Below are 21,092 nucleotides of genomic sequence, written 5' to 3'. Positions count from 1 at the left end.
TCAGGTTAGATACTTTATTACTTCACAAGGAAATTCTAGCATCTGACATAAAACTCAATTAGGCCCAATAATATCTCCAAAATAATCAATGCACAGTAAATCATTTTTCATCAACAGCTTTGATTGGTAGAATTGTAACTTCAATCATTTCTACTAACATTACTACTATGAACAATTAAACCACTAATTGGCACATGAACAATTAAACCACTAATTGGCACATGTGGTGCTGCTCAAACATCTTCATGAGTACACATTATTTGCATAACTAAGAAGGGATTAGTGGCATCTTTTACTGCATACAAGTCTTAGTCTTTTACTGCATACAAGTCTTAGTGTTTTACTGCATACAAGTCTTAGTCTTTTACTGCATACAAGTCTTAGTCTTTTACTGCATACAAGTCTTAGTCTTGTACACTGCATACAAGTCTTAGTCTTTTACTGCATACAAGTCTTAGTCTTTTACTGCATACAAGTCTTAGTCTTTTACTGCATACAAGTCTTAGTCTTTTACTGCATACAAGTCTTAGTGTTTTACTGCATACAAGTCTTAGTCTTTTACTGCATACAAGTCTTAGTCTTTTACTGCATACAAGTCTTAGTCTTTTACTGCATACAAGTCTTAGTCTTTTACTGCATACAAGTCTTAGTCTTTTACTGCATACAAGTCTTAGTCTTTTACTGCATACAAGTCTTAGTCTTTTACTGCATACTAGTCTTAGTCTTTTACTGCATACAAGTCTTAGTCTTTTACTGCATACAAGTCTTAGTCTTTTACTGCATACAAGTCTTAGTATTTTACTGCATACTAGTCTTAGTCTTTTACTGCATACAAGTCTTAGTCTTTTACTGCATACAAGTCTTAGTCTTTTACTGCATACAAGTCTTAGTCTTTTACTGCATACAAGTCTTAGTATTTTACTGCATACTAGTCTTAGTCTTTTACTGCATACAAGTCTTAGTCTTTTACTGCATACAAGTCTTAGTCTTTTACTGCATACAAGTCTTAGTGTTTTACTGCATACAAGTCTTAGTGTTTTACTGCATACAAGTCTTAGTCTTTTACTGCATACAAGTCTTAGTCTTTTACTGCATACAAGTCTTAGTCTTGTACACTGCATACAAGTCTTAGTATTTTACTGCATACTAGTCTTAGTCTTTTACTGCATACAAGTCTTAGTCTTTTACTGCATACAAGTCTTAGTCTTTTACTGCATACAAGTCTTAGTCTTTTACTGCATACAAGTCTTAGTCTTTTACTGCATACAAGTCTTAGTCTTTTACTGCATACAAGTCTTAGTGTTTTACTGCATACAAGAGGAGATGCAGCTTTGATGTGTAACAATGTTTCCCATGAAAATAGTTTTATGGAGACTTGATGAGAAGAGCACATTCCAGGATGTTAATTGGAAATAAAAAGACAACATAAAATAAAGCTTAGTTTTAGTCCCTCCAAACATTACTGCAGTACAGTCGTCCCTTGCAACTTACTTTTAAAGCATATTCTACATGTTTCTGTCCTAAATGTGGGGTTAGAGTAAGCCTTACTTATGTATTATAGTGCAGCATTAGTTTCATTATGGGCCTGCATTATTATAGTGCAGCATTAGTTTCATTATGGGCCTGCATTATTATAGTGCAGCATTAGTTTCATTATGGGCCTGCATTATTATAGTGCAGCATTTGTCTCATTTTGGGCCTGCATTATTATAGTGCAGCATTAGTTTCATTATGGGCCTGCATTATTATAGTGCAGCATTTGTCTCATTATGGGCCTGCATTATTATAGTGCAGCATTTGTCTCATTATGGGCCTGCATTATTATAGTGCAGCATTTGTCTCATTATGGGCCTGCATTATTATAGTGCAGCGTTAGTCTCATTATGGGCCTGCATTATTATAGTGCAGCATTTGTCTCACTATGGGCCTGCATTATTATAGTGCAGCATTTGTCTCATTATGGGCCTGCATTATTATAGTGCAGCATTAGTTTCATTATGGGCCTGCATTATTATAGTGCAGCATTAGTTTCATTATGGGCCTGCATTATTATAGTGCAGCATTAGTTTCATTATGGGCCTGCATTATTATAGTGCAGCATTTGTCTCATTATGGGCCTGCATTATTATAGTGCAGCATTTGTCTCATTATGGGCCTGCATTATTATAGTGCAGCATTAGTCTCATTATGGGCCTGCATTATTATAGTGCAGCATTTGTCTCACTATGGGCCTGCATTATTATAGTGCAGCATTTGTCTCATTATGGGCCTGCATTATTATAGTGCAGCATTAGTTTCATTATGGGCCTGCATTATTATAGTGCATCATTTATCTCATTATGGGCCTGCATTATTATAGTGCAGCATTTGTCTCATTATGGGCCTGCATTATTATAGTGCAGCGTTAGTCTCATTATGGGCCTGCATTATTATAGTGCAGCATTTGTCTCACTATGGGCCTGCATTATTATAGTGCAGCATTTGTCTCATTATGGGCCTGCATTATTATAGTGCAGCATTAGTTTCATTATGGGCCTGCATTATTATAGTGCAGCATTAGTTTCATTATGGGCCTGCATTATTATAGTGCAGCATTAGTTTCATTATGGGCCTGCATTATTATAGTGCAGCATTTGTCTCATTATGGGCCTGCATTATTATAGTGCAGCATTTGTCTCATTATGGGCCTGCATTATTATAGTGCAGCATTAGTCTCATTATGGGCCTGCATTATTATAGTGCAGCATTTGTCTCACTATGGGCCTGCATTATTATAGTGCAGCATTTGTCTCATTATGGGCCTGCATTATTATAGTGCAGCATTAGTTTCATTATGGGCCTGCATTATTATAGTGCATCATTTATCTCATTATGGGCCTGCATTATTATAGTGCAGCATTTGTCTCATTATGGGCCTGCATTATTATAGTGCAGCATTTGTCTCATTATGGGCCTGCATTATTATAGTGCAGCATTAGTTTCATTATGGGCCTGCATTATTATAGTGCAGCATTAGTCTCATTATGGGCCTGCATTATTATAATGCAGCATTAGTCTCATTATGGGCCTGCATTATTATAGTGCAGCATTTGTCTCATTATGGGCCTGCTGCAATGCAAGCCTCCATTCACTGCTGCAAAGTGTTAGCATGCTAATGATTTATGCTAGCTTTTTAAAAAATAATTCTTATTACCCGGTCATGTTTTAGCATGCTAACGTTTTTGCTAGCTTTGTAGCTAATGGTTTAACTTAAACATCATGATTTTTTTAACTTGCCACCGTCTTGCTAGTATGCTAACGTCTCTTAAATTAGCACGCTAATGTTGGCATGCAACCGTTTTATACTAGCTTTTTTTTTTCTTATTTCGTATGTTTGAACCTAAAAATCCTGGATTTGGATACCGTGCTCCGTCCTAGACGTACGCCGGCTTCCACCCCGGCCGGAGGTTCAGGGCACAGATAGCAGGCCCATCAAATTTTGGTGGTTTTCCATTAATATGCTGCGGTGAACACTGCTAACAACAACACAAGCGGCTAATCCTGGCGCTACAGTATATTCACCACCAAAATCAAGTTGACCAACTTTTAACGACTTTGTGACCGACTCCGTCTTCAACTCCGTCTTCAACTCCGTCTTCAACTCCGTCTTCAACTCCTGTCTCATCAATAATAAAAAATAATAAAACATCTCCACATGGACGAGACTTTTGCGCGAGCGATGTCGTAGCATCAGACTGCGCAACATTCACGCTAACAAGACTGCTTTCCACAATCAACAACTAAGCGAGAGGACCTCTTTAATTTGACATCAGTAACAGCCTTGACGGGATCAATGTGGAATGTCAACAAGACTGAATGCTAACAACAAAAGCTACAGATGGTAGCTAGGAGAGTCAAGTTGATCAACGGTTTCAGCACATGGAAGTTCACTTCTAACTTAGATGAATTATCCGGGCCGTGACAAAGTACTTTAACATCCTGGCCGTGTTTTACCAGCCGGGCAACGGCCATATTGTGCATTACCAGAGAGTACTGTAATCAAGGCTACTATATTGGGTGAACGGGTGTAAAGGTGACTATATGGGTGTTATTTTCATGCTTAAAGGGCTGTAATTATGTTAAAAAGCTTATTTAGATTGTCGTAAACTTTGACAATATTAGGTCAATTAAAATGAATCCTACTTTGCAGAAGTTCGTTTACAACAATCAGGCCTGGAAGTAATTGGTTGGGCTAAACGAGGGACGACTGCACTGTGACATATTACGACAACAAACTACGTCTAAGGTGATATTTTAGTCGACTCTTGTCCTTCAACAGACAGGACTAACGGGCACACCCCTCTTGGGCTGGTAGGGGGTTGCCCTGGTAACCATCTTGATGCAGTCTATGATTGGACAGACACTCAGGCACAGAGTGCACCCGGTACAGCTGTCATTTACAGCCGGAAGGTGGGTCTCTGGATCGAAGGTAATAGCCTGTAAAGACAATAAAACATGGCCAATTAATAACTTATTTTACTCACAGGACTTAAAATGTTGACCCTGAAATACAATAAACTAAATATAAGAAACAACTGTTTGGTCCAGATAGGTGGTACACCGCAAACTACTCTCTGGTCTTTTGCCAGGTCGAATCCAGAGTTTCTTTCCGTCTTCCTCTTCTGCAGCTTCCTTGGAAAAGTCCTTTGCAGGATAGTCTTTGCAAGACCTGATGCAGGAACTTACCACATACACCTGTGTTTCTTTACAGATGTGAGTAGGTCTCGGACCACTGCCAACTACAACCATGGTAGTACCGCAGTAATACTGAGGTCTCGGACCACTGCCAACTACAACCATGATAGTACCGCAGTAATACTGAGGTCTTGGACCACTGCCAACTACAACCATGATAGTACCGCAGTAATACTGAGGTCTCGGACCACTGCCAACTACAACCATGACAGTACCGCAGTAATACTGAGGTCTTGGACCACTGCCAACTACAACCATGGTAGTACCGCAGTAATACTGAGGTCTCGGACCACTGCCAACTACAACCATGACAGTACCGCAGTAATACTGAGGTCTCGGACCACTGCCAACTACAACCATGGTAGTACCGCAGTAATACTGAGGTCTCGTACCACTGCCAACTACAACCATGGTAGTACCGCAGTAATACTGAGGTCTCGGACCACTGCCAACTACAACCATGATAGTACCGCAGTAATACTGAGGTCTTGGACCACTGCCAACTACAACCATGATAGTACCGCAGTAATACTGAGGTCTCGTACCACTGCCAACTACAACCATGACAGTACCGCAGTAATACTGAGGTCTCGGACCACTGCCAACTACAACCATGATAGTACCGCAGTAATACTGAGGTCTCGGACCACTGCCAACTACAACCATGATAGTACCGCAGTAATACTGAGGTCTCGGACCACTGCCAACTACAACCATGATAGTACCGCAGTAATACTGAGGTCTCGGACCACTGCCAACTACAACCATGATAGTACCGCAGTAATACTGAGGTCTCGGACCACTGCCAACTACAACCATGATAGTACCGCAGTAATACTGAGGTCTCGGACCACTGCCAACTACAACCATGATAGTACCGCAGTAATACTGAGGTCTCGTACCACTGCCAACTACAACCATGATAGTACCGCAGTAATACTGAGGTCTCGGACCACTGCCAACTACAACCATGGTAGTACCGCAGTAATACTGAGGTCTCGGACCACTGCCAACTACAACCATGATAGTACCGCAGTAATACTGAGGTCTCGGACCACTGCCAACTACAACCATGGTAGTACCGCAGTAATACTGAGGTCTTGGACCACTGCCAACTACAACCATGATAGTACCGCAGTAATACTGAGGTCTCGGACCACTGCCAACTACAACCATGATAGTACCGCAGTAATACTGAGGTCTTGGACCACTGCCAACTACAACCATGATAGTACCGCAGTAATACTGAGGTCTCGGACCACTGCCAACTACAACCATGATAGTACCGCAGTAATACTGAGGTCTCGGACCACTGCCAACTACAACCATGATAGTACCGCAGTAATACTGAGGTCTCGGACCACTGCCAACTACAACCATGGTAGTACCGCAGTAATACTGAGGTCTTGGACCACTGCCAACTACAACCATGATAGTACCGCAGTAATACTGAGGTCTCGGACCACTGCCAACTACAACCATGATAGTACCGCAGTAATACTGAGGTCTTGGACCACTGCCAACTACAACCATGGTAGTACCGCAGTAATACTGAGGTCTTGGACCACTGCCAACTACAACCATGGTAGTACCGCAGTAATACTGAGGTCTTGGACCACTGCCAACTACAACCATGGTAGTACTGCAGTAATACTGAGGTCTCGGACCACTGCCAACTACAACCATGATAGTACCGCAGTAATACTGAGGTCTTGGACCACTGCCAACTACAACCATGGTAGTACCGCAGTAATACTGAGGTCTCGGACCACTGCCAACTACAACCATGATAGTACCGCAGTAATACTGAGGTCTTGGACCACTGCCAACTACAACCATGATAGTACCGCAGTAATACTGAGGTCTTGGACCACTGCCAACTACAACCATGGTAGTACTGCAGTAATACTGAGGTCTCGGACCACTGCCAACTACAACCATGATAGTACCGCAGTAATACTGAGGTCTCGGACCACTGCCAACTACAACCATGATAGTACCGCAGTAATACTGAGGTCTCGGACCACTGCCAACTACAACCATGATAGTACCGCAGTAATACTGAGGTCTCGGACCACTGCCAACTACAACCATGGTAGTACCGCAGTAATACTGAGGTCTCGGACCACTGCCAACTACAACCATGGTAGTACCGCAGTAATACTGAGGTCTCGGACCACTGCCAACTACAACCATGATAGTACCGCAGTAATACTGAGGTCTCGGACCACTGCCAACTACAACCATGATAGTACCGCAGTAATACTGAGGTCTTGGACCACTGCCAACTACAACCATGGTAGTACCGCAGTAATACTGAGGTCTTGGACCACTGCCAACTACAACCATGGTAGTACCGCAGTAATACTGAGGTCTCGGACCACTGCCAACTACAACCATGGTAGTACCGCAGTAATACTGAGGTCTCGGACCACTGCCAACTACAACCATGATAGTACCGCAGTAATACTGAGGTCTCGGACCACTGCCAACTACAACCATGGTAGTACCGCAGTAATACTGAGGTCTCGGACCACTGCCAACTACAACCATGGTAGTACCGCAGTAATACTGAGGTCTCGGACCACTGCCAACTACAACCATGATAGTACCGCAGTAATACTGAGGTCTCGGACCACTGCCAACTACAACCATGATAGTACCGCAGTAATACTGAGGTCTCGGACCACTGCCAACTACAACCATGGTAGTACCGCAGTAATACTGAGGTCTCGGACCACTGCCAACTACAACCATGATAGTACCGCAGTAATACTGAGGTCTCGGACCACTGCCAACTACAACCATGATAGTACCGCAGTAATACTGAGGTCTTGGACCACTGCCAACTACAACCATGGTAGTACCGCAGTAATACTGAGGTCTTGGACCACTGCCAACTACAACCATGGTAGTACCGCAGTAATACTGAGGTCTCGGACCACTGCCAACTACAACCATGGTAGTACCGCAGTAATACTGAGGTCTCGGACCACTGCCAACTACAACCATGATAGTACTGCAGGCCATTACCCATGTGGCCTAGAGCTAAAAGCACCACTGCTCCTGGAATGTCAAAGTACTGGTGAGGTCACATTCCTGAGCGGCGCACAGATCTACCTACCTGATAGCCCGAGTCGTTGCAGGTCATGTAGCATTTCCCACAATTGATACACATCTCTTCATCTATCACAGCCTGGACCTGTTTAGGACAAAGCAGATGGTCATAAGTACATCATGTTTATAAAGGACAATCTACTCAAATGTTCCACCTTTCAAAATAAATGTATCTCATGAATAAACGTGTGATACTGTGATATGTCAAAGTCTTAAATCAGGGGTGCCCAAACTTTTTCCACTGAGGGCCACAGACTGACACATTTTGGTAGTTTTCACCTTCAAAACCTGTACGGCAGGGGTCAGCAACACGGTGCCCGCGGGCACCAGGTAGCCCGTAAGGACCAGATGAGTAGCCCGCTGGCCTGTTCTAAAAATAGCTCAAATAGCAGCACTTACCAGTGAGCTGCCTCGATTTTTTAAATGTGATTTATTTACTAGCAAGCTGGTCTCGCTTTGCCCGACATTTTTAATTCTAAGAGAGACAAAACTCAAATAGAATTTGAAAATCCAAGAAAACATTTTAAAGACTTGGTCTTCACTTGTTTAAATAAATTCATAAATTTTTTTACTTTGCTTCTTATAACTTTCAGAAAGACAATTTTAGAGAAAAAATACAACCTTAAAAATGATTTTAGGATTTTTAAACACATATACCTTTTTACCTTTTAAATTCCTTCCTCTTCTTTCCTGACAATTTAAATCAATGTTCAAGTAAAAAAAAAAATTTTATTGTAAAGAATAATAAATACATTTTAATTTAATTCTTCATTTTAGCTTCTGTTTTTTCGACGAAGAATATTTGTGAAATATTTCTTCAAACTTATTATGATTAAAATTCAAAAAAATTATTCTGGCAAATCTAGAAAATCTGTAGAATCAAATTTAAATCTTATTTCAAAGTCTTCAATTTCTTTTAAAATTTTTGTTCTGGAAAATCTAGAAGAAATAATGATTTGTCTTTGTTAGAAATATAGCTTGGTCCAATTTGTTATATATTCTAACAAAGTGCAGATTGGATTTTAACCTATTTAAAACATGTCATCAAAATTCTAAAATTAATCTTAATCAGGAAAAATAACTAATGATGTTCCATAAATTCTTTTTTTAAGTTTTTCTCTTCTTTTTTTTGGTTGAATTTTGAATTTTAAAGAGTTGAAATTGAAGATAAACTATGTTTCAAAATTTAATTGTTATTTTTTTCGTGTTTTCTCCTCTCTTAAACCGTTCAATTAAGTGTAAATATCATTAATTATTAATAATAACATAGAGTTAAAGGTAAATTGAGCAAATTGGCTATTTCTGGCAATTTATTGAAGTGTGTATCAAACTGGTAGCCCTTCGCATTAATCACTACCCAAGAAGTAGCTCTTGCTTTCAAAAAGGTTGCTGACCCCTGCTGTACGGTATACCAGTACTAATAAAGTACCGCAGTACCAATGAGTTGAAAACGGTACTATACTGACTATGAAAAATAGTGGTGTTACGTTGCTGAGCCGAGGAGGATGTTGAGAGTGTCAGTGTGCACACACCCACAGAGCACACAAGCAGAAACAGCGTGGAGAGGAAACATGGCAAATAAAGGCAATTCTACTGGTTATTAAAGAGTGTGTGAAGTACAAACCCTGTTTCCATATGAGTTGGGAAATGGTGTTAGATGTAAATATAAACAGAATACAATGATTTGCAAATCCTTTTCAAGCCATATTCAGTTGAATATGCTACAAAGACAACATATTTCATGTTCAAACTCATAAACTTTATTTTGTTGCAAATAATAATTAACTTAGAATTTCATGGCTGCAACACGTGCCAAAGTAGTTGGGAAAGGGCATGTTCACCACTGTGTTACATGGCCTTTCCTTTTAACAACACTCAGTTTTGGTTTGGGAAGTGAGGAGACACATTTTTGAAGTGGAATTCTTTCCCATTCTTGCTTGATGTACAGCTTAAGTTGTTCAACAGTCCGGGGGTCTCCCTTCTCATATTGCAGGTGCCACACATTTTCAATGTCTGGACTACAGGCAGGCCAGTCTAGTACCCGCACTCTTTTACTATGAAGCCACGTGGCTTGGCATTGTCTTGCTGAAATAAGCAGGGGCGTCCATGGTAACGTTGCTTGGATGGCAACATATGTTGCTCCAAAAGCTGTATGTACCTTTCAGCATTAATGGTGCCTTCACAGATGTGTAAGTTACCCATGTCTTGGGCACTAATACACCCCCATACCATCACACATGCTGCCTTTTACACTTTGCGCCTAGAACAATCCGGATGGTTCTTTTCCTCTTTGGTCCGGAGGACACGACGTCCACGGTTTCCAAAAACAATTTGAAATGTGGACTCGTCAGACCACAGAACACTTTTCCACTTTGTATCAGTCCATCTTAGATGAGCTCAGGCCCAGCGAAGCCGACTGCGTTTCTGGGTGTTGTTGATAAACGGTTTTCGCCTTGCATAGGAGAGTTTTAACTTGCACTTACAGATGTAGCGACCAACTGTAGTTACTGACAGTGGGTTTCTGAAGTGTTCCATGTGGTGATATCCTTTACACACTGATGTGGCTTGTTGATGCAGTACAGCCTGAGGGATGGAAGGTCACGGGCTTAGCTGCTTACCTGCAGTGATTTCTCCACATTCTCTCAACCCTTTGATGATATTACGGAGCGTAGATGGTGAAATCCCTCAATTCCTTGCAATAGCTGGTTGAGAAAGGTTGTTCTTAAACTGTTCAACAATTTGCTCAGGCATTTGTTGACAAAGTGGTGACCCTCGCCCCATCCTTGTTTGTGAATGACTGAGCATTTCATGGAATCTACTTGTATACCCAATCATGGCACCCACCTGTTCCCAATTAGCCTGCACACCTGTGGGATGTTCCAAATAAGTGTTTGATGAGCATTCCTCAACTTTATCAGTATTTATTGCCACCTTTCCCAACTTCTTTGGCATCAAATTCTAAAGTTAATTATTTTTTGCAAAAAAAAAATGTTTATGAGTTTGAACATGAAATATGTTGTCTTTGTAGCATATTCAACTGAATATGGCTTGAAAAGGATTTGCAAATCATTGTATTCTGTTTATATTTACATCTAACACCATTTCCCAACTCCTATGGAAACGGGGTTTGTACTTAAGGACAGAGGTGTATAGCTGCTAAACTAGCTAAAAAAAAAAGCTAGTGCATCGTAAATATTAACTGTAGCATACATTAATCTGCCACGTATACGTGAAACATGTGTTAAAAATGCTAGCAAAGTAATGTTAGCATACATCAAGTACAAAAATATGACACGTATAAAAAAAGCTAGCCTAGTAACGTTAGCATGCTAACAGGTAGCATTGGTCAAGTAGAAAAATATTTGATGCTGAGCTGTATACCTGCTAAACTTGCAAAAAACCACCAAGCTAACTTAAGAATGCTAACAATGGCCCCACTTTGGACTCCCCCGTCTTAAATGTGAGCGTCAAAGAGTACCTGCTCCATATTGCTCAGGTCTTGGTACGCTCCAATGTAGCGCAGCGCTCTTGCTATCACGTCCTGCAAACCAAAGCAGAATAACATGTACAACTCACATGTTTATGTACATGTTGCACACTTTTATTGACACGCCTCCAAACCTTGACAGCTGGAACTGGTTTCTTCGGCGCTCCGCTTTTTGTGACGTTGGCTTCCATGACATCTGCACTGCTGACACCTATGAGATCTTTCTTGTGCTGAGCGATGACCTCAGTCCTCTTCTGGAGGTAGGGCCCAAAACTGGGGAGACTCTACACACACAACAACAACATCAGGTACATCAAAGGGACACAAGAATTACATCAGGTACATCAGAGGGACACAAGAACACCAGATACATCAAAGGGACACAAGAACACCAGATACATCAAAGGGACACAAGAACAACATGATATACATCAAAGGGACACAAGACCAACATGAGATGCATCAAAGGGACACAAGAACAACATGAGATACATCAAAGGACACATACATCAAAGGGACAACATTGGTACATCAAAGGGATACAAGAACCATGAGATACATCAAAGGAACACAAGAACAACATGAGATACATCAAAAGGACACAAGAACAACATGAGGTACATCAAAGGGAAACAAGAACAACATGAGATACATCAAAGGGACACAATAACAACATGAGATACATCAAAGGGACAGAAGAACATTAGATACATCAAATGGAAACAAGAACAACATACGGTACATCAAAGGGACACAAGAACAACATGAGATGCATCAAAGGGACACAAGAACAACATGAGATGCATCAAAGGGACACAAGAACAACATGAGGTACATCAAAGGGACACAAGAACAACATGAGATACATCAAAGGGACACAAGAACAACATGAGATACATCAAAGGGAAACAAGAACAACATAAGGTACATCAAATGGAAACAAGAACAACATACGGTACATCAAAGGGACACAAGAACAACATGAGGTACATCAAAGGGACACTAGAACAACATGAGGTACTTTAAAGGGAAACAAGAACAACATGAGATACATCAAAGGGAAACAAGACCAACATACGGTACATCAAAGGGAAACAAGAACAACATGAGATACATCAAATGGAAACAAGAACAACATACGGTACATCAAAGGGACACAAGAACAACATGAGATGCATCAAAGGGACACAAGAACAACATGAGGTACATCAAAGGGACACAAGAACAACATGTGCATCAAAGGGACACAAGAACAACATGAGATACATCAAATGGAAACAACAACAACATACGGTACATCAAAGGGAAACAAGAACAACATGAGATACATCAAATGGAAACAAGAACAACATACGGTACATCAAAGGGACACAAGAACAACATGAGATGCATCAAAGGGACACAAGAACAACATGAGGTACATCAAAGGGACACAAGAACAACATGTGCATCAAAGGGAAACAAGAACAACATGAGATACATCAAATGGAAACAAGAACAACATACGGTACATCAAAGGGCCACAAGAACAACATGAGGTACAACAAAGGGACACTAGAACAACATGAGGTACTTTAAAGGGAAACAAGAACAACATGAGATACATCAAAGGGACACAAGAACAACGTGAGATACATCAAATACATCAAAGGGACACAAGAACAACGTGAGATACATCAAAGGGACACAAGAAAACCGTAGGTACGTCAAAGGGACACAAGAACAACATGAGATACATCAAAGGGACACAAGAACAACATGAGATACATCAAAGGGACACAAGAACAACATGAGATACATCAAAGGGACACAAGAACACTGTAAGGTACATCAAAGGGAAATAAGAACAACATGAGATACATCAAAGGGACACAATAACAACATAAGGTACATCAAAGGGACACAAGAACGTCATAAGGTACATCAAAGGGAAACAAGAACAACATGAGATACATCAAAGGGACACAAGAACGTCATAAGGTACATCAAAGGGAAACAAGAACAACATGAGATACATCAAAGGGAAACAAGAACAACATGAGATACATCAAAGGGAAACAAGAACAACATGAGATACATCAAAGGGACACAAGAACAACATAAGGTACATCAAAGGGACACAAGAACGTCATAAGGTACATAAAGGGAAACAAGAACAACATGAGGTACATCAAAGGGAAACAAGAACAACATGAGGTACATCAAAGGGAAACAAGAACAACATGAGATACATCAAAGGGAAACAAGAACAACATGAGGTACATCAAAGGGAAACAAGAACAACATGAGATACATCAAAGGGACACAAGAACAACATAAGGTACATCAAAGGGACACAAGAACGTCATAAGGTACATAAAGGGAAACAAGAACAACATGAGGTACATCAAAGGGACACAAGAATGTCATAAGGTACATCAAAGGGAAACAAGAACAACATGAGGTACATCAAAGGGACACAATAACGTCATAAGGTACATCAAAGGGAAACAAGAACAACATGAGATACATCAAAGGGACACAAGAAGAACAAGGTACATCAAAGGGAAACAAGAACAACATGAGATACATCAAAGGGAAACAAGAACAACATGAGATACATCAAAGGGAAACAAGAACAACGAGATACATCAAAGGGAAACAAGAACAACATGAGATACATCAAAGGGAAACAAGAACAACATGAGATACATCAAAGGGAAACAAGAACAACATGAGATACATCAAAGGGAAACAAGAACAACATGAGATACATCAAAGGGAAACAAGAACAACATGAGATACATCAAAGGGAAACAAGAACAACGAGATACATCAAAGGGAAACAAGAACAACATGAGATACATCAAAGGGAAACAAGAACAACATGAGATACATCAAAGGGAAACAAGAACAACATGAGATACATCAAAGGGAAACAAGAACAACGAGATACATCAAAGGGAAACAAGAACAACATGAGATACATCAAAGGGAAACAAGAACAACATGAGATACATCAAAGGGAAACAAGAACAACATGAGATACATCAAAGGGAAACAAGAACAACATGAGATACATCAAAGGGAAACAAGAACAACATGAGATACATCAAAGGGAAACAAGAACAACATGAGATACATCAAAGGGAAACAAGAACAACATGAGATACATCAAAGGGAAACAAGAACAACATGAGATACATCAAAGGGAAACAAGAACAACATGAGATACATCAAAGGGACACAAAAAGGTACAATCAAAGTAATGGCCTTATTTCTACCACTGATAGCCGTACCTGTCCAACCATGTCTCCCAGTTTTGGAACAGGTTTCCCCCTCTGGTGTCTCTCTGTTGGAGGAGACTGACCATCCCAGTCTTTTAGGTCAAGGCTCTTCAAGTACAGCAAGGTCTTCAAACCTAAGCACACACAGCAGCGTGGACATGATGGATCGATAATAGAGCAAACGTGCCAAAGTCTGCTTACACACCCACACAGTAGTCCTCAATCAAGGTAAAGTCCTGGTTCTGGATGGCACTGCACACCTGTTGATGCCAAACATCTGGTCAATGCTCACACAACCTATGGTAGCACCTCAATTCATGAGCAGCACTAACCACTGTGCCACCGTGCTGCCCGAGGTACAAAGCAGGGGTTGAATGAAAGGCTAACATTCCACTTCAGTAATAATGATCATCACACGTTTGCTTGCCAACCAACCACCATTAGAAGAAGAAGAAGAAGGCAGTCAATAATGCACATCACATGTTTGCTTGCCAACCAACCACCATTAGAAGAAGAAGAAGAAGGCAGTCAATAATGCACATCACACGTTTGCTTGCCAACCAACCACCATTAAAAGAAGAAGAAGAAGGCAGTCAATAATGCACATCACACGTTTGCTTGCCAACCAACCACCATTAAAAGAAGAAGAAGAAGGCAGTCAATAATGCACATCACATGTTTGCTTGCCAACCAACCACCATTAGAAGAAGAAGAAGAAGAAGAAGGCAGTCAATAATGCACATCACACGTTTGCTTGCCAACCAACCACCATTAAAAGAAGAAGAAGAAGGCAGTCAATAATGCACATCACACGTTTGCTTGCCAACCAACCACCATTAAAAGAAGAAGAAGAAGGCAGTCAATAATGCACATCACACGTTTGATTGCCAACCAACCACCATTAAAAGAAGAAGAAGAAGAAGAAGGCAGTCAATAATGCACATCACACGTTTGCTTGCCAACCAACCACCATTAAAAGAAGAAGAAGAAGGCAGTCAATAATGCACATCACATGTTTGCTTGCCAACCAACCACCATTAGAAGAAGAAGAAGAAGGCAGTCAATAATGCACATCACACGTTTGCTTGCCAACCAACCACCATTAAAAGAAGAAGAAGAAGGCAGTCAATAATGCACATCACACGTTTGCTTGCCAACCAACCACCATTAAAAGAAGAAGAAGAAGGCAGTCAATAATGCACATCACACGTTTGCTTGCCAACCAACCACCATTAAAAGAAGAAGAAGAAGGCAGTCAATAATGCACATCACACGTTTGCTTGCCAACCAACCACCATTAGAAGAAGAAGAAGAAGAAGAAGGCAGTCAATAATGCACATCACACGTTTGCTTGCCAACCAACCACCATTAGAAGAAGAAGAAGAAGAAGAAGGCAGTCAATAATGCACATCACACGTTTGCTTGCCAACCAACCACCATTAAAAGAAGAAGAAGAAGGCAGTCAATAATGCACATCACACGTTTGCTTGCCAACCAACCACCATTAAAAGAAGAAGAAGAAGGCAGTCAATAATGCACATCACACGTTTGCTTGCCAACCAACCACCATTAAAAGAAGAAGAAGAAGGCAGTCAATAATGCACATCACACGTTTGATTGCCAACCAACCACCATTAAAAGAAGAAGAAGAAGAAGAAGGCAGTCAATAATGCACATCACACGTTTGATTGCCAACCAACCACCATTAAAAGAAGAAGAAGAAGAAGAAGGCAGTCAATAATGCACATCACACGTTTGCTTGCCAACCAACCACCATTAAAAGAAGAAGAAGAAGGCAGTCAATAATGCACATCACATGTTTGCTTGCCAACCAACCACCATTAAAAGAAGAAGAAGAAGGCAGTCAATAATGCACATCACATGTTTGCTTGCCAACCAACCACCATTAAAAGAAGAAGAAGAAGGCAGTCAATAATGCACATCACACGTTTGATTGCCAACCAACCACCATTAAAAGAAGAAGAAGAAGGCAGTCAATAATGCACATCACATGTTTGCTTGCCAACCAACCACCATTAAAAGAAGAAGAAGAAGGCAGTCAATAATGCACATCACACGTTTGCTTGCCAACCAACCACCATTAAAAGAAGAAGAAGAAGGCAGTCAATAATGCACATCACATGTTTGCTTGCCAACCAACCACCATTAAAAGAAGAAGAAGAAGGCAGTCAATAATGCACATCACACGTTTGCTTGCCAACCAACCACCATTAAAAGAAGAAGAAGAAGGCAGTCAATAATGCACATCACACGTTTGCTTGCCAACCAACCACCATTAAAAGAAGAAGAAGAAGAAGAAGGCAGTCAATAATGCACATCACACGTTTGCTTGCCAACCAACCACCATTAAAAGAAGAAGAAGAAGGCAGTCAATAATGCACATCACATGTTTGCTTGCCAACCAACCACCATTAGAAGAAGAAGAAGAAGGCAGTCAATAATGCACATCACATGTTTGCTTGCCAACCAACCACCATTAAAAGAAGAAGAAGAAGGCAGTCAATAATGCACATCACACGTTTGATTGCCAACCAACCACCATTAAAAGAAGAAGAAGAAGGCAGTCAATAATGCACATCACATGTTTGCTTGCCAACCAACCACCATTAAAAGAAGAAGAAGAAGGCAGTCAATAATGCACATCACACGTTTGCTTGCCAACCAACCACCATTAAAAGAAGAAGAAGAAGGCAGTCAATAATGCACATCACACGTTTGCTTGCCAACCAACCACCATTAAAAGAAGAAGAAGAAGGCAGTCAATAATGCACATCACACGTTTGCTTGCCAACCAACCACCATTAAAAGAAGAAGAAGAAGGCAGTCAATAATGCACATCACACGTTTGCTTGCCAACCAACCACCATTAAAAGAAGAAGAAGAAGAAGAAGGCAGTCAATAATGCACATCACACGTTTGCTTGCCAACCAACCACCATTAAAAGAAGAAGAAGAAGGCAGTCAATAATGCACATCACACGTTTGCTTGCCAACCAACCACCATTAGAAGAAGAAGAAGAAGAAGAAGGCAGTCAATAATGCACATCACACGTTTGCTTGCCAACCAACCACCATTAAAAGAAGAAGAAGAAGGCAGTCAATAATGCACATCACACGTTTGCTTGCCAACCAACCACCATTAAAAGAAGAAGAAGAAGGCAGTCAATAATGCACATCACACGTTTGCTTGCCAACCAACCACCATTAAAAGAAGAAGAAGAAGGCAGTCAATAATGCACATCACACGTTTGATTGCCAACCAACCACCATTAAAAGAAGAAGAAGAAGGCAGTCAATAATGCACATCACATGTTTGCTTGCCAACCAACCACCATTAAAAGAAGAAGAAGAAGGCAGTCAATAATGCACATCACACGTTTGCTTGCCAACCAACCACCATTAAAAGAAGAAGAAGAAGGCAGTCAATAATGCACATCACACGTTTGCTTGCCAACCAACCACCATTAAAAGAAGAAGAAGAAGGCAGTCAATAATGCACATCACACGTTTGCTTGCCAACCAACCACCATTAAAAGAAGAAGAAGAAGGCAGTCAATAATGCACATCACACGTTTGCTTGCCAACCAACCACCATTAAAAGAAGAAGAAGAAGAAGAAGGCAGTCAATAATGCACATCACACGTTTGCTTGCCAACCAACCACCATTAAAAGAAGAAGAAGAAGGCAGTCAATAATGCACATCACATGTTTGCTTGCCAACCAACCACCATTAGAAGAAGAAGAAGAAGGCAGTCAATAATGCACATCACATGTTTGCTTGCCAACCAACCACCATTAAAAGAAGAAGAAGAAGGCAGTCAATAATGCACATCACACGTTTGATTGCCAACCAACCACCATTAAAAGAAGAAGAAGAAGGCAGTCAATAATGCACATCACATGTTTGCTTGCCAACCAACCACCATTAAAAGAAGAAGAAGAAGGCAGTCAATAATGCACATCACACGTTTGCTTGCCAACCAACCACCATTAAAAGAAGAAGAAGAAGGCAGTCAATAATGCACATCACACGTTTGCTTGCCAACCAACCACCATTAAAAGAAGAAGAAGAAGGCAGTCAATAATGCACATCACACGTTTGCTTGCCAACCAACCACCATTAAAAGAAGAAGAAGAAGGCAGTCAATAATGCACATCACACGTTTGCTTGCCAACCAACCACCATTAAAAGAAGAAGAAGAAGAAGAAGGCAGTCAATAATGCACATCACACGTTTGCTTGCCAACCAACCACCATTAAAAGAAGAAGAAGAAGGCAGTCAATAATGCACATCACATGTTTGCTTGCCAACCAACCACCATTAGAAGAAGAAGAAGAAGAAGAAGGCAGTCAATAATGCACATCACACGTTTGCTTGCCAACCAACCACCATTAAAAGAAGAAGAAGAAGGCAGTCAATAATGCACATCACATGTTTGCTTGCCAACCAACCACCATTAAAAGAAGAAGAAGAAGGCAGTCAATAATGCACATCACACGTTTGCTTGCCAACCAACCACCATTAAAAGAAGAAGAAGAAGGCAGTCAATAATGCACATCACATGTTTGCTTGCCAACCAACCACCATTAAAAGAAGAAGAAGAAGGCAGTCAATAATGCACATCACACGTTTGCTTGCCAACCAACCACCATTAAAAGAAGAAGAAGAAGGCAGTCAATAATGCACATCACACGTTTGCTTGCCAACCAACCACCATTAAAAGAAGAAGAAGAAGGCAGTCAATAATGCACATCACACGTTTGCTTGCCAACCAACCACCATTAAAAGAAGAAGAAGAAGAAGAAGGCAGTCAATAATGCACATCACACGTTTGCTTGCCAACCAACCACCATTAAAAGAAGAAGAAGAAGGCAGTCAATAATGCACATCACATGTTTGCTTGCCAACCAACCACCATTAGAAGAAGAAGAAGAAGAAGAAGGCAGTCAATAATGCACATCACACGTTTGCTTGCCAACCAACCACCATTAAAAGAAGAAGAAGAAGGCAGTCAATAATGCACATCACACGTTTGCTTGCCAACCAACCACCATTAAAAGAAGAAGAAGAAGGCAGTCAATAATGCACATCACACGTTTGCTTGCCAACCAACCACCATTAAAAGAAGAAGAAGAAGGCAGTCAATAATGCACATCACACGTTTGCTTGCCAACCAACCACCATTAAAAGAAGAAGAAGAAGGCAGTCAATAATGCACATCACACGTTTGCTTGCCAACCAACCACCATTAAAAGAAGAAGAAGAAGAAGAAGGCAGTCAATAATGCACATCACACGTTTGCTTGCCAACCAACCACCATTAAAAGAAGAAGAAGAAGGCAGTCAATAATGCACATCACATGTTTGCTTGCCAACCAACCACCATTAGAAGAAGAAGAAGAAGAAGAAGGCAGTCAATAATGCACATCACACGTTTGCTTGCCAACCAACCACCATTAAAAGAAGAAGAAGAAGGCAGTCAATAATGCACATCACACGTTTGCTTGCCAACCAACCACCATTAAAAGAAGAAGTCTTGGCATCACATTTAAAAGCCACTTAACATCCTCCTGCTTACTAAAAGAAGGTAACTACCCAATTGTGCTCACTGTTGAGTCCCCTTGTGTTCCCGAGGTAGCATCTACTGTTTTACGGCTGCTAGAAGTCTATCATTGTGCTGTATTTGTTGCAGAGATGTGTAACATGTATTTGTTGCAGAGATGTGTAACATGTATTTGTTGCAGAGATGTGTAACATGTATTTGTTGCAGAGATGTGTAACATGTATTTGTTGCAGAGATGTGTAACATGTATTTGTTGCAGAGATGTGTAACATGTATTTGTTGCAGAGATGTGTAACATGTATTTGCCTCTTCTCCTGGCCAATATAGAACATCATAAAACCACTCAAGAAAACCCACCAAAATAAGAAAAAAAAAACCTGATAAAATAGAAAAAGACATAAAAGACAGACTCAAGCTGATTTAAAAGCCAAATAATAGAAGTGGCTTTTAGGGACACGGCTTTAACAGTGGCCCTCCTGACATGAGGGGGCAGAACATGCCATAGTTTAGTTTTTCAACCTTTTCTGAGCCAAGGCACAGCGTACAGATATTAGTAGTACCTGTATCACTGATATTAGTAGTACCTGTAGCACTGATATTAGTAGTACCTGTATCACTGATATTAGTAGTACCTGTAGCACAGATATTAGTAGTACCTGTAGCACTGATATTAGTAGTACCTGTAGCACAGATATTAGTAGTACCTGTAGCACTGATATTAGTAGTACCTGTAGCACTGATATTAGTAGTACCTGTAGCACTGATATTAGTAGTACCTGTATCACTGATATTAGTAGTACCTGTAGCACTGATATTAGTAGTACCTGTAGCACTGATATTAGTAGTACCTGTAGCACTGATATTAGTAGTACCTGTAGCACTGATATTAGTAGTACCTGTAGCAC

General features: G+C 40.7%; 1 protein-coding gene across 1 annotated transcript in view; it reads right to left on the bottom strand.

Annotated features, from left to right (window-relative positions):
* dpydb (dihydropyrimidine dehydrogenase b) overlaps positions 1 to 21,092 on the bottom strand; it is a 66,216-nt gene continuing 45,124 nt past the window's right edge. The window contains exons 19-24 of the mRNA XM_062070374.1: positions 14,810 to 14,864; positions 14,617 to 14,738; positions 11,473 to 11,622; positions 11,330 to 11,392; positions 7,859 to 7,936; positions 1 to 4,476 (exon numbers count right to left, since the gene is read on the bottom strand). Of these exons, the coding sequence (XP_061926358.1) occupies positions 4,312 to 4,476; positions 7,859 to 7,936; positions 11,330 to 11,392; positions 11,473 to 11,622; positions 14,617 to 14,738; positions 14,810 to 14,864 (633 nt within the window). The 3' untranslated portion in view covers positions 1 to 4,311. The remainder of the gene's footprint in view (positions 4,477 to 7,858; positions 7,937 to 11,329; positions 11,393 to 11,472; positions 11,623 to 14,616; positions 14,739 to 14,809; positions 14,865 to 21,092) is intronic.

This window comes from Entelurus aequoreus, linkage group LG14 (genome assembly GCF_033978785.1).
Source record: "Entelurus aequoreus isolate RoL-2023_Sb linkage group LG14, RoL_Eaeq_v1.1, whole genome shotgun sequence".
Classification (NCBI taxonomy): Eukaryota; Metazoa; Chordata; class Actinopteri; order Syngnathiformes; family Syngnathidae; genus Entelurus; species Entelurus aequoreus.
The sequence above is the reverse complement of the archived record's forward strand: the minus strand, read 5'-3'. Positions and strand labels throughout refer to the sequence as shown.